The following is a 14,806-nucleotide window of genomic DNA, read 5'->3' on the forward strand; positions in this document are numbered from 1 at the left end:
ACAGGCGGTTGTATGGAGTTAAATAAAACAGTTAATGTGGCTGAAGACCAGAGTTTTTGCCTTAGCTGCTGAAAGGGGTTTTCCAAAAATAACCTGATATAGTTTTCGTTTGGGTGGTTTAATTGAAGATATTTTTGGAGGAAGATATTTTGGAGGCTTTCTAGAAGAAAGGATTGTGAGAGGGCAGTTGAGTGTTCAGCCATTTAAAAATGAAGCATCCAGTGGAGAAAAGCATAGCTATATACACATAGGGAATGACATTTTGGTAGATATTTGTAGACATGTTGCAGGGTTGGAGGTACCAAAATAAAATTTAGAATAGAAATAGAAATTAGGTGTAAGTGGGTAGAGTTCTAGATGTAGTTACATTTGCAGTTGCCTGTAAAGCAGCAACGGTCTCATTCTAATAAACACACAGGAATGTTTTCACTGTTACGCAAAACTCGTTTCTGTCTGAAAATAAATGACTTCACAGGAAGGCATAGATACGTGATGTACTGGTAACTTTGATAGTCGTGCATTCCTTAAAACCAGAGCTATTGTGAAATGGACATACGAGACTGTTTTGTGGAAGTATTCTTTCATGTTACTGTTAGCTTGATTGCTATTGTGTACCAGGAATTCCTCTTCATGCTTTGATTTCTTTGGTGTTTCCCTGGTCTGAATTTACAGCATTTGGGAATGTTTATATATTACCTATTTTAGTAAACATACTACAGATTTTTATTTTTTTTTTTTTTTGCCACAGGCTTGCCTGTCAAGAAATCCATATGTATGCTTTCAAGGTTCACCCTTTTTGCTTCTGAAAGTCTGTCATCTTTTTTCTGAAGCCTCTGTCAGCAAATGAATTTTTCTACAATACTTGATTTATCACGAGAAAGTGTGATTTGTTTGTTGGTGTATGGATGGTCCCACGGCTAGTCTGTGGTGGTGATGGTGCAATGGTTGCCACTGCCTTTGTTTTAGGTTCTGTACCCTAATCTCACTTTTTGTCCTTATCTGTGTTTTGTTGGCTGAGTAGTTGCCCTGCAAATCCAGTTCTGGCTTGGTATGGTTGCTGGAAGGAAAGCAAAGGAATTGTGCCTGATAAAAGTAGAATCTGTTCAAAATGATCTGCTGTATATCATAACAAGTTCTTGTTTAACTTTTTCCTGTTTTAAATGTTGTTAAGCAACCTTATAATGCAGATGTTTTCTTGGCTCCAAATGACATAAAATTCTCTAGATAATAGTTCCTGTTACAATAGCAGCTCTTTATGGGTCCCTTGGGCCTTTTCTCCCCTAACAGTGTTTTAAAATGAGGGAGCTATGTTGCATTATATGGACATTTTAAAAAGTCCTATTTTTTTAATGGTGTTATGGGATGATTACTTTACATTACTCACACCTGTATTGTAGTAATCATTTACATTAGCCTGAATGACTTTAGAGAAAAAGTAACTACATGCCTTTGTATTACTGTCTGTGGATCATTGTTTGTTCTTGTGTGTTATGACTATAGACGCCATTAAAGCACCTTTTTAAGGGAGTAGAGGAGTTCTAAGCACTGTGGTTTAGTAGAGTGGATCAATACAGTGGGCTGGGATCTGAATTTTTCTACTACAGCTATAGTTCTGTCTTTTGGGGGCTCTCAGGTTTTGAAGTGGCCACCTACCCAGCCACTCAGCCCTTAAGCTTCTTGGTATGTTTGAGAGGTGAAAAGGGCGTAGGATTTGGGAGGGGGTGTCTTCAATGTTTGATGTATCACAGCATGGCAAATGAGGGCTGAACTCTTCAGGTGGTGACCAAACTAACACCTCATGTCAAAATGAGTGTGCAGACAGCTCCAGTGTCCCTGTGGTTTTTTAGATTCCTTGCCAAATAGTAATAGAGAGAGTAGAAAGTCTAGTTAATTTATCTATTAAAATTGGGAAATCTTATTGGGAGTGCAGAAACTTTCTAAGACTATTGATTTTATGTTGCTGCTCTTGAATTAATGTGGGGAGAAATTGCGACTTATTTGGAATTACATTACTTTTATGGAAGCCTATGTGTAAAACTGTCTAAAAACAGGTGTTCTCAGACAGCTTTTCTCAGATGACGATTGTGAATATTGTACATGAATGGCCCAACCGTTTTCAGAGGAGGTAGGAGCTGATACGTTCATGGCAAAGGTTACTCCTGGTCTTTCAGTCTACTCCGTTGTCAAAGCTGACTGTCTTGTAAAATTTTGTTCTTGGTACTTACTGAATTTATGACCTGTCTCTGGTAGATAGTTGTTCTACCTGTCTTAGGCCAATTAGAATACCACATACAAAGTGAAATGTCACTTTCCTTTTTCAGGTCCTTACCACTCCAATCTTCAAAAACCCTCACAATTGCTGGGTAAACCAGACTGCTTTCTGAGGAAAGATTTAAAGATACTCGAAACATTCTTGAGTAAAATGAAATGAAACATGTTCCTGCTCTGAAAATGTAACTCTGAAGACATGCAAAATAGCCTGTCATTTTCTGTCGATAAATGCAGAAGTAATTTTTTTGCCTTGTGAAATCTTGCTTTGCTGCTTTTCTCTGGTTCCTTTAAGTTTTGTAGCATCAACGTTGTGTTGAAGAGAGGGACTTGTGATCTTATCTAAGCTGTCATCCTGCATAGCTTGTCTGTCAAACAGACCCTCGACCGGGATTTCAGAATGATGCCATAATATCCCAAGTCAGAGCGTATCGGTGTGAAGGTGGAAGGTGCAGTGGGGGAGTGCTGATATGTGGCATTATACAGACTGTGATTTAAAAACTGACAGCTGTGAGCATCGTTGGTGTAAGGCATGGCTCAGAAATATGAGATCTCTTGTTTTTCTTTTCTCAGGTCAAGTTGGGTAAATAGCGGGGGGGGGGGGAAAAGGTCACTGTCTGTCATGAGAAACACCTTGAATTGTCTGGCTTTATTCAAGTGATGATTACTTCTCAGCTGTGAGAGATGCTGACGAAGTCAGTGCCTGTTTGTTGCTTTCTCTACACACTAGCTTCTTGAACCATTTGGGGATGATTAGTAGAGAGCAGTTCAAAGTGAACGAACACACTTTTAATTGCATGCACTTAGAAGGCATACAAGAGCTGTGGACTGTAAATATGTAACTCATAACGACCATTGGTGGCTGAAGTGTTATAGTGCTATATTTGTGTTAAACTCAAAATGCCAGTGAAGGAGATAAGGAGGACAACTGATAAGAGGCATATAATTCATTGGAAAGACTCCTAAGAGCTTTTTAAAAGACTTTCAGCAAACTTGCTTCCAGGAGGGTCACAGACTCGTCCCATGAGCATTCAAGAATAGGCAGTTTACAACACCCACTCAGTTATAAAGCTGGTAAGGAACTAACTAGATTGGCAGAGTCTTCAGAGGAGAGTCATGAAGTACATGAGAACAGAGGAAGAAAATTAACCTTTTTTACTGACCGATGCGCTAATGTTGTAGGAAAAAAGTGCGTGTGTGTATATGTATATGTGTGAGAACTTTGGAAGCCAATTATTCTCTAAAGCTTGCAGAAAACTTAGTGAATGAATCCTAAAGTAATAAAGGCTTATCATATTTGCCTTCATTCAGAGATCTCAAAGCTTTACAAATGCTCAAATGCTTTTAAGCCATCTTAAGGTTCTGCAACAGGTACTGCTGCATGGGGTTGTTAAACAGATGCTCACTATCAATGTTTTCTTTTGGCAACATCAGTCAGGAAGGGTTGTTCTACTTCAAGGCTGTGTGAGTTGGTTGTATTTTCTCTTCCTATATGGCATTAGAATGTGACTTGAATTGACGTGGCTACGTTTACATTCATAACTGGGTCTTTCCTAACAACTTTTGAAACGGCTTCCAGATTGTTTTCTCAAACTATTAACTGACCCCCAGCATTCCAAAAAAACCAAAACAAAGTCACTGGGCAGCATGTCAAAAGCATTTTTATTTGAAGTAGCTTTTCCTCGACTCAATGCTTGCCAAGCTTTCAGTCTTGTGTTCGGGTGCAGGAGTAGCGATATTAAACGAGTGTTACATTGAACACAGCGCAAGTAGTGCAACAGTAGTAAAGACTGCATGAATCTCCATTCTTTTGGCAGCTATCCACTGTTGTAGAATAGTCTAGTGGGATGTGACATAAGTCTTTGGTTCTGTTGAAATACAAAGTCTAAAGGAACAGAAGGCCCGGTACTATCTATGAAGTTCTGGTCTTGACAGGCTTGCAATTCTACGTATGCTGCCAGATAGGATAGTTCCCTGCTGCTGCCTTCAGGACCTGCGTTTGCTTTCCTTTCCCTACTACTGGCAGGGAGAGATCTGTGTTTAGGCTCTGTATGTGGCAGTTGATTGGAAAATACTGTAGCTAAATGCAGCAGGATCTGGATTGTGGACGTTGGGGCATCTTTAGTGAGATCTTCAGTAAAATCTCACTCCAAACTGTGTAAAGTACTGTCCAGCTGTAATAGTATAAGAGTCTTTCTGTATCTTTTTTTTTCTTTTTTCTTCCTATGCTGGCTTCTCATTGAGTTTGACTTCAGTTTGCTACCTCTGGATACGTGTTGTCATGAGGCTAGTAGCTCTGGCTCTCCAGTTTGAGATGGATGAATGGATAGTGGGGGTGAGGAATATTCTGAGGGATATCCTGCATGAACTCTTAAAATACTTTGTCACTCTGAATGTCTGCAGCTTGCATTTTCAATGGTAAATGGAAGGTAGGAAGGGAATATGTTGGTAACAGATGTTCTTAGTGTTTTCTGAAACTTTAAGGTTAAACTTCTGTGTGCCTCCCTGGGGAGGTCGAGCCCGTGCAGTTAATGAGCTTTATCGTAGAAGGTGGGATCTTTTGAAGTATAGGCTGTATAGAAGCTACTCTTCTGTGTGTTTGAAGCAGGCATGTGTGTATTTGAACTATAGTGCTAGTGCTGCATTTTGATACTTGCGGTTAAGCACTTCATTCTCTCTGTTGCAGCTGAGATTTCCTAATGTCGTATTAGGGTTATTTTTCACAAATGTCTTGAAGGTTTTCTTAAAGCAGTTATTCAGACCTTGTGAGTATATGGGGGAATCTTTATGGCTCTTTTTTTAAACTATTATTTTAAATTTAATCCCTTAATTTTCCTTGCCATCAAAATTAGAAAAAAATCTGTGGAAAGAACTCTAGCAGTTGCAGCACATACTTCCTTTAATCTGGCATTTGCTGAAAACAAATTTGCCTTTTTATCTTGCAATATGAAACTAAAAGCGTACAGAAGAATGGTCCTGTTGTGTTTCTTAAGACTGGTAAGAATGTTTATTAAGACATGATCAAACAAATCTTGTTAAAGGATTTATCTGTCTGGCTTAAATAAGAAAAAGGAGCTCTTCTCCATATTTTTAGTTACCCTACGTACTTAGATGCCTTCCTGTTTCAGTCTTGTAGCACTTTTGTTGGACTTGCTTTCACATTATCTTTAAAACCTATTTAATACTAGTTAAGAGGTTTAAGTACTTAATGTGTGAAGAGGTGGTATGTATGCCTTTTGCTCTGATCATGATTACCAGGTGTATAGATCAAATAACTGTAGAGCTGTGTGTAATGGGTAACTGCAGTTTGGCCGTCTTAACTCAGTGCCCAGATCCGACTATAACTCATTTTTTGTGGGAGAAGTAGTATCCTGGTCTCCTGACTTGGATGGGACGATGTGAAGGTTTCTGTGTCTGAACGAATGATGAAACTTTAATTTGAACTAGATTTAAAATGCTGGGGAAGAAACCTCAACCAGGTGAACGTGGGGTAATGATCAGTTGAAAATAATAATTATGAACTTCCGCACTTCAATTTTTTAAAAAGAAGTTTAAAGGTTAAATTGTACCTGCTTGATTTCTCATAAGATGCTTTGGCAGTAACTTTTTTTTTAGATTGCACTTCAAAATGCATAGGCGGATCTAATCATATTCATTATGACATCTTTCGTTCCCTCTGCTTTTGTGAATGGAACTGAGAAGGGTTTAGTGCGAGAGTCAAATCTAATACTTGGCTATTTTTGGGTTTGACTAGAGAAGGACTAGTAATAAGATGCATGTATATCCTGTGTCCTGAAAGGTGGCTGGGACCTTTTGTGTGTTACTTTCTGGAGTGATCCTGCTGTCAAGTTGCCTGTCAAATGGGTGAAAGATGAAAAAGACGTTTTCAGGAATGCAGGGACTGTTATTTGCAGTTGCTTTGTGTTGCAACTTCATTTGCACTGAAGTGTTCCTCTTGAACTTTGGTGGGCGAAGGAGTCATCCTCAAGACTTGTCTGAAGTTGTTAGAATTCTAACTGTTCTGAGAAACTGTTGTGCAATGTTAAACGCCTTTTTTTTTTTTTGTATAAAAATAGCATTTGCAAGCACTGAATGTGCTTGAGATGACGTACTAAGTAGCAGAATGCTGTAGGGGCAGTGTTCTGACTTGGTGGAGCACCTGCTTTCAGACTTTTCTCTACTGGGGACGCTTACTGCCAACTTGCCTTTATCATGTCTGGCCCAGGCTCCTAAATTAAGGTTTGTCTCCTACCACAATCCTAGTTCCCTCTGTTTCTTCATCTCTGGAGACCTTTTAACAACAATAAGAGCATTTGAATATGATTTGAAGTCATAGGTATCTGCATTTTCTGCTAGAAAGCAGAGAACAGAAGACTTTAGCGACTACCTCTGCAAACAGTTTTTTGGCTTATGCTTGACTTCTGAACAGTTTAAGATAAAAAGGACCTTTAATGTCTGATGGCATACTGGGTGGAGATGAAGTTATCCCATACTGGACATAATAAACTTGGATAAATGGACATATCCTGAGGTTCTAGTTAAAAAAATAACAGAACAAAACAACAACAACAAAACATTTCAGAGTGTGATTGCAGTGAAGCTAACGTTTTTCCTCAGGTTTTTCAACCCGCATTGAACAAATAATGGATGGGGGCTTTTCTTCCACTCCTTTGTATACCAGTCTCAGCCATTTTAAAGTGAATGTTCCCCTTTTAGCTTAAATGACTTCTTTCCGAGGTTAATCTCTAAAAAATTCCCCATGGAAGAAGTGGTAAACGAGTATCAAAGGCAGTTAATACTCTTCAACCTGTGGTGCTGTAACCTGAATTTCTTTTTTGTGGCACGATGACAGAAGCAGCTGCTTTGGTGGTTGTTTGGTATAGTGAGAATGAGGAGCTGCCAATGAGTAAAATTACTGGGAATGCAAGCTACAGAGCTTGACAAAACCCACTTAAGTTATTCAATGTATTTGCGTCTACTGTCCTAATCCAGGTTTAAACATCTGTGTGATTACCGTATTTGCCAATATACATGATGTATTATCCCAGTTTACTTTTAAAAAAGGTGGCTCGCAATATTTTTTTTTAGCTTTTGTGATAGTGTTAGTTTTATGGGTTCCATATTCATGCATAATTGCATATAGAATGATAAGTGTTTAACCCACTACAACATCTGTAGCTGATGAATAATGTGGAGTCAGCAGATATGTTTTCACAGTATTTATGTTTTGGTCAAGAGTGATTAGGCAACATAATAGTTTTTGAATATGGAGTTGGTAGTATTCTCCTGTTCCAGTGTTGTTGTTGGGTGAAGTAAGAATGTGCAAGATGAAATGCAAATGCTTAAGTTGAGATGATTTAGTATTTCAGTTGTAAGATACTTTCTGCTCTTATGGTTGAAGAGATCCTTCCAAACATTGCATGTATGCTTATATTTATAAATTGCTCTTTGCTTTTGGTTTCTGGTGTTAGTAAATAAAAAGTAGGGAGGTAGCCAGGGGAAATGTATTTCACTGTAGAGGCAAAATATATCTTTATATATTGGAATCTTTAAAACTTGTTTGGATTATTGCTTAAATAATAAAGGTTATTTATCAAATATTTCTCTGTAATAATAATGGCTTAATCTTAATTCGGTGGTTGCTGGTAAAACTATTTTTCTTTGCTTTTCTGGTAGTCCTGTATTTCTGCTACACAGTTGAGGTTGTGTAACAGTAACTTTCCTCTATTTTTTTTTTTTCTTAGTGGTGGTGCAGCTACTCTTAAGCTTGTGTGATTACTTTATTCTTAGAGAGACAAAAGTAGTCATTGTTTCATGATGATGTTGGTTTAATCCTGCAATATTTTTGAAATGGATTTTTTTTAGTAAAATAGTCTTGGAAATGTGATATATTTGCGTAAGACAGTTGAATAGTGCTTGTGATGAGATTTCATCACTTGCCTTTTAATGCTAGTCGAACTAGATAGAGACTCTGATTAGATGAAGAGGCTTCCTGTACTGTTCATAAATACATTGGCTATGAAAACTACTTCTCTATGGGTTCTCCTGAAACAGGAGCTAGGAGGAGGGTAGCAATTTTGCTGTATTTGTAGCCGGAAATTTCCTAGATGAACAGACTTGAGCGAATTGTGGTACATGCAAATTCTTGCACAGCCCTACAGTAAACTAAATCACTATGAACATAGTGTTTATTTATTCAGTGTTACTCCTCTATGCAGAACTTTGTTGTGCAAAAAGAAAAAAGGAAAAAAAACCCATGGTAATTGGACTTGTAATAAAAACACTGAATTACTTTGAATTTAATCTGAGAGAAAGAACAAGGACTTAAATCTGCAGTTATGTGGAGGGTTCTGTTAGGTCGTGCAGCGTTTGGTCTTGTTTGTTAATGGCGACAACTGGGATTCATCAGCGCTGCTTCTGCAGTGTGTGACCCTTGACATTCGGAGGCTTCTCTTCTTGCGCTTCAGGGCAGGTTGTGTGGAGAGATTTTCCTTCTGTTGGCAAGTTGTTTTTGCCTATACCCGTAAAAAGTATTCAAGAAGATAGTAAAAATAGAGTAAGGGGAAGTGCATTTTGTATGTTACTTTTGTAAAGTGATTTAACCGCCAGCCATATGGAGTTCATTTGTGGTGTTGACCCTTGAACAGACTCCACTAGTGCGAAGTGCTTCACTTGAAATTTACTTTCGAAGTAAAGTTTGGCAAGGAGCAGCTTGCGCTGGAATTGTGGCTGCTTTTTCAGAATTACTTGCACAACTCTGGTTCCTGGAGACTTAGATAATTATGAGGAGGAGCTCAGAATGTTTCAGGATGCAGATAAAATTAATAGGCATGAATTATCTGTCAGTTACTGATCAACTCTGGTTTATTTTTCCTTCAGACAGGAACTTTAAATTCCTTTATCTTTAGAGATGTGGGGTCGTTGGTACCTTCTTAGTTTTGTATCTTGAGGCTCCGATGAAAAAGCCCTGTAGCTGGCTGGATTTCAAGCCTGCTTTTTCTGTTGTTTGCCCCTCATCCCCAGTCATGAACTATTGTGATGACTGATGGGTTATTTTTTCTTTAACTTGGAAATTATTATTTTTTTTTTTTAGAAAAAGGACATTCTGCACTTTGCAGTCAAAAGGAAGGTGCTTGTGCTGCAGTTGGCTGTGCCAGAAGAGGGGTGTGATATTTTATAGTGTTGAAAAGATGGTGATGCTGATCTTCCACTTGGAAGATATGCTTCCATACTAGAGAGAGGGGAAAAAAAGCTGATACAGCTTCTTCATGGACACTTGACTTAAGTCTCTTGATAAAAGTTGTGGTAATTCTATCATAAAAATTAGTGCTTTATGCTCAGGAAAGAGAGCTGAAGAAAATACATAGGTTGCATACAGATAGGACTGTCTTAAGCGTTGTTTCCTGGAAGTAGTGTCTGTTTGCCTTTGTAAGCTATAAGACTATTGTCAAAGAAGTGATGGTGGAAGATAAAAATTAACTTGGTTATAGCTGCATTGTGTTTCATCACTGCTGGTGCATATGATAAGTTTTGTTAGCACAGCTGGAAAGTGAAATGAACGGAAAGTGTTTTTTCCATCATGATTTTGTGCAACTCGGATCTTGCATAACCATAAGAACCAGGGGTACCTGCGCTGGTGGTAAACCTCACTGGTAAATGTGAGATGTATATCTGTGTGTGAACAGAGTTCCATATTCTCTTGTCTCTTAATGATACCGGGCTGTTCAAGTGCTTCTTAGAAGGTGCTGAAGCATTCTTGACTTCACTGAAAACAAGACAGAAGGACTTGTTCCTTGGCTTTTTTCCTTTAAGTTGTCCAAAATTAACTTGTAAACAGCATTCAAGTTTTAATAAATAGGGCAGGGTAGTGAGATACTACAAGTAAAATGAGAAGCAATGGAAAAAGCTCTGAGAAGAACAACATTTTTTGTTTAGGCTTCAGTTTGTTTTGTACCCAACTCAAACATTGAGTCTGAGAACTGGGGCTAGTATATAAGAGTAATCGGAGATGGCTGTATTTTATCCATCCTTGGAGGTCATTGAATTAAAATTTTTAGGGGTATCCTATATCCCTTAGTTTCTGATCTCTAAAGAACACATAAAGATCTCTTGTACCTAAGTTGAGATGCCATTACTTGTAAATTTTAGATCGCCCTGGGAAAGTAATTAGTTTTCATTCAAAATGAATAGATTATTTACTCTCTAAAGTGAATTTTCTATCAGCAATAATAGGAAAAAAAACCCTCAAGCTTGCTACCGGAGAATTTCCTAGCCTCTAGAAATTTAAGACATTTTTTTTATTGAGTCCCTGTAGACCATTGCTATCACTATTATCTGCAACTTCTCTGGCAATTGACAGGTTCATTGTAGTCCTCTCTACTGGAGTTTCGTTGGATTCCCCTTGTGTGTTATCAGAATGATGGCAGCTGCTATAAGGAGGAAAGAAAATGGAATCATTTCCTACCTGGATGATCGGTTCATTCAGGAAATGCCTGAGAGATTCAAGCCACAGCCTGAATTGTATCAGCAAAAGCAATTTGTCTCTCTTTGGCTATTTCCATTGCTGGAAGTAGTAGTCAACAGGGACAAGAATATTGTAGTCTGAGATTCATGTAAGAGTGAAGAAATTTCAAATACACAGGATCCTGACTTCTCAGCTGACTTCTTAAAAATCAAAATAGTCTTTTTCCTTCTCTAATGTGGTTTCAGATGCTTAATGCATGAACATTCAATCTTCTTAGGTTCCTGACTTTCATGCTATACTATTCTACACAGTGGACTAATTTCAGGTTGCACCAAATAGTAGCTTCCTGAAAACTTATGAATTGGATGTCAGTAAATTCAGCTTTATCCTGAATTGGTGAACTAGGGAAAAAAGGTAATTTACCTTTGTATGTTCAATGTATTCTTTTTGAAATATCCTTCTTTCATGAACATTTACAGAAAAAATGGTATGTTACGTTTTTTGTTTAGTAGTGGCTGTAAGTATTCAGACTGCTGCTATTGAGCAATATTAAAATACACTTGCAAATACTTGAATCGGTGCAAATTCACTAGAGCCTTTTGACGGAAGGTAATAAAAATTCTTGCATGTGCTGCTGGCTGTCACTCAAAGTTGTATCATGTTACCTGTCAGTACAGATCATTTCAATTTGATGAATAGAAGGGACGTTTTAAGGAAACTCTCGATTTTGAGTCAAAAAAATAAAGGATTTAACTGCATGCGGCCAGTATTCTTTACCTTTCATTTGACTGAGGTACAGTAATAGTGTCTCATGGGGAATTAATCCAGACCCCAGTTGCAGGGTACTGGAGGGGAGGTAGTGAGCGGCTGTGGGGTGCTAAGCTGCCCGCAGGGGCTAGACCACAATAGTAGGCAGCTGTTCTGTGCGCTTCGTTGCGCTTTGAGGATCCTGGCCCATAGGTCCAAGCTTGTAAATACTCCTGTAACAGCAAGTCCAAAGTTTAAATCTAAACTTGTATTGAAGGAAAAGAAAGATGCAGTTTTGATGTTAACTGTATTGATTAAATGATCAGGGAAGTAAAAACATAGGATTATCTCTTCCCTTCCTATTCCCCAGCAGGAAACTGAATGTGTGAACATGATGAGTTATAAAATTCATCTTCACGCGTTCTGTTATTGGTAAAGCAAGCTTGAAAGGTCATATTTCTGATATATGGAAAACCAGATTTTGTTAGTGGTTTCGTTTGGTTTCAGTTAATTCATTCCTGTAATCTGTGGATTACAGGTTAGCTCTATTTTTGGAAAAGCAGGGTAGGGGGAAGACTTCCTAACAGATTGCCCTGGAAGTGGCAGATGGCATTCTTTACTCGGTATCAGCTTTGTAGGGCATCCCTTGCTAGTGGTGTTGAGATGTAAACCAACACAGCCATTTGCTCAACTTTCTCATTTGCTTCAAGGTAAAAAAAGTTGTAGACTCTTCCTTTCTTGCACTTGTCCCTTCCTAAATGTTTGTGGTGGGTTTTTTTGGGTTTTTTGTTTGTTTGGTTGGTTTTTTTTCTACTTGCATGCTTCCTATTCAGCTTCAGGTATAAAATGGTATGTGTTCTCAGTGAGCACTTCCCATCCAAGAAGTTGTTGTATTTCTGTAGTGAAGAAAAAACATTTTTTTAAGGAGTTGTGAGATTTTTTTGAGGATGGAAATAACTTCAGACATTTTACAGACACTTCATAAGTTATCATTTTTATGAATGCTTCAAAAGACCACCTTGTATTTTACTGTCTTGTGTTTTCCATACTAAATTGCTGTAGGATGTGGGGTTTTCTTTGTTTTTAATTTTTATTTTCAGAAATTGAAAGAATTTTGAATATTAACATGGGCTTTTCCCCTCTTTCTCCCCCCCTCCACCCTCCCCCCCCCCCCACCCCTTCAAGAACCTTTTTAAAACGCTGGGGTTGTTGGAGTGGTTGAATTTTTCCTGGATTTGAGTGAGAAATTCAGAAGACTGAAGCCCAGGCTCACTGTCTACCTTTCACGGAGGCCCAGCCGTGAGAGGACAGAAGAAGGCACGTGGCGAATCATGACAGCGGACAAAGAAAAAGACAAAGACAAAGAGAAGGACAGGGATAGAGACCGGGATAAGGAGCGAGACAAGAGAGACAAGGCGAGGGAGAGTGAGAACTCGCGTCCTCGACGGAGCTGTACGTTGGAAGGAGGCGCCAAGAATTATGCGGAAAGTGACCACAGTGAAGATGAGGACAATGACAACAACAGTGCCACCACAGAGGAGTCCACAAAGAAAAGCAAAAAGAAACCGCCCAAGAAGAAGTCCCGATACGAGAGAACAGACAACGGTGAAATAACGTCCTTTATCACAGAGGATGATGTTGTATACAGGCCTGGAGGTAAGAAATTCTTGTGTTTCCTTTGAAAGTAATTGTGCACCAGAGCTACCAGTTACAGTTAGTTGGCTACAGCAGGCAGCACAATGTGCTACCTGTTAAGTTATATTATGATTGTCCTAGGGGCAGGTTGCCACGCTTCCATTGGGAGACAAATACGGATATGTATGCAAAAGCTTTTGACTATGTCTTGTAATATCTGATTTGTTGGAATGAACTTAGCTCCTCTTTGAAGAAAGAGCTACCCTTTTTTCTTCTACTACATTAATTATCTGTGTATCGTATGGAATCTCTGTCCCTGGGAATTTCGAAACTGAATTGGGTGAAGCACTGAGCGCTTTGCTTCGCCGTTGAAACGAGACCTGATCTGAGCTAGAGATTTGGCTAGGTGGCATACAGAGATACCTTCCAACCTTTCTGACAAGTTTTTCGGTGATTCTGCTTTCCTTGTAGAGCTCTTCTCCTGTCTTGTTTGTGAAATATAAATCGGGTGACTTAAGATCTCATACCTATTATGCCATTGATTTCACCCTCCTTATTAATAGCTAGCTCATGTTTATGCACAGTAGCTTAGCTGTTGGTCAAAAACCAGACAGTGTCAGTATCAGCAAGTATCTGGGTTGTTTTGGGGATAGAAGTAGCTTGCAGTGTGCTCTGGGTGTCTTGGATGTGCCTCTTAATTACTGCCGAGTTCACATCAGGTTTTTAGAGTTTCATATCAGGTTCAAGATCTAACCTGTGGCTGCTGTCAGCTAACTTTTTCCTCAAAATGAAATTGTACTTGAAAATTAGATTATTTAGCTAGCTGTATCCCTAATTTGAGTAAAAACTTCTGTGTTCATCTACCCAGCATTTTCAAAGTGTTGATTGAAGTTGTTTGTTGCACCACGAGGAATAGTTCTGTTTGGCTTTACTGTTCAAAGCACTGGCTTAAGGGCTATGGTAGTTCTATATTACTTTTCTGTAAAATGATCAGTATGCTGTAGTAAAACTGCTGGAGCAAAATAGAGATGGCTTCAAACTAAAAACCGTGGAAACTAATGAGGTAAAAATCTTGCCCGATTTTTCCATGAGGTGCTGTACTTCTCAACTACTGAAATCTCATTGAGTACAGATGTAAATGTTTTAAATGCTCTATCCAGTTGTAGTTGCTGTAATTGCTCTAAAATGCTAGTTGTGTAGGTGGGCATTATGAGCTGCTGATACAGATGGGCTGAAATTCTGCTGGTTTTGGAGGTGTTGCATTCCATACTTGTTCTTCCGTGTGAAAGTTGTAGAGTCTGTTTTCACTTAGATCTGCCAACGTTGGTCAGACTAGCTTATCTATTGAAATGCTTCAAATACCATGTCAAACCATTCAGAAGATAGGTTTTTCTCTTGGTCAGGGCTCGTAGCTGAGTAATACTTGTGGCTTGAGCAGTAGCAACAGGGAGCCTGCAAAAGCATCAGCTTTGGCAATCTTACTTTTGGTGTCAGAGGATGAAAAATAACTTAGGATCTGTTAAGAACAGCTGTTGTGTGGGCCCATTAGTACACTGGCTTTATTGCAGAAAGACTTTGCTTAAAATTAAGATGGAAAATCAGTTTGTGATCTCAACTTTATGCTGTAGTAGGGTGGAGAAGTATCAGTACTCTTTATCCAGTAAGTGCAGTGCTTGGAGTACCTCTGATGGA

General features: G+C 38.7%; 1 protein-coding gene across 7 annotated transcripts in view; it reads left to right on the forward strand.

The window, feature by feature from the left end:
• Nucleotides 1-14,806, forward strand: part of RERE (arginine-glutamic acid dipeptide repeats) — a 257,381-nt gene that overhangs the window by 65,260 nt on the left and 177,315 nt on the right. For 6 of the 7 annotated variants that reach the window (XM_069782594.1, XM_069782595.1, XM_069782588.1 and 3 more), the window contains exon 2: nucleotides 12,665-13,135. In XM_069782594.1, coding sequence (XP_069638695.1) covers nucleotides 12,811-13,135 — 325 coding nt within the window. In that variant the 5' untranslated portion in view covers nucleotides 12,665-12,810. Of the gene's footprint in view, nucleotides 1-12,172; nucleotides 12,190-12,664; nucleotides 13,136-14,806 lie in introns of those variants that run through there. The other variant, XM_069782593.1, reaches the window with a different exon arrangement.

This window comes from Haliaeetus albicilla, chromosome 4 (genome assembly GCF_947461875.1).
Source record: "Haliaeetus albicilla chromosome 4, bHalAlb1.1, whole genome shotgun sequence".
In the NCBI taxonomy this organism is placed as follows: domain Eukaryota; kingdom Metazoa; phylum Chordata; class Aves; order Accipitriformes; family Accipitridae; genus Haliaeetus; species Haliaeetus albicilla.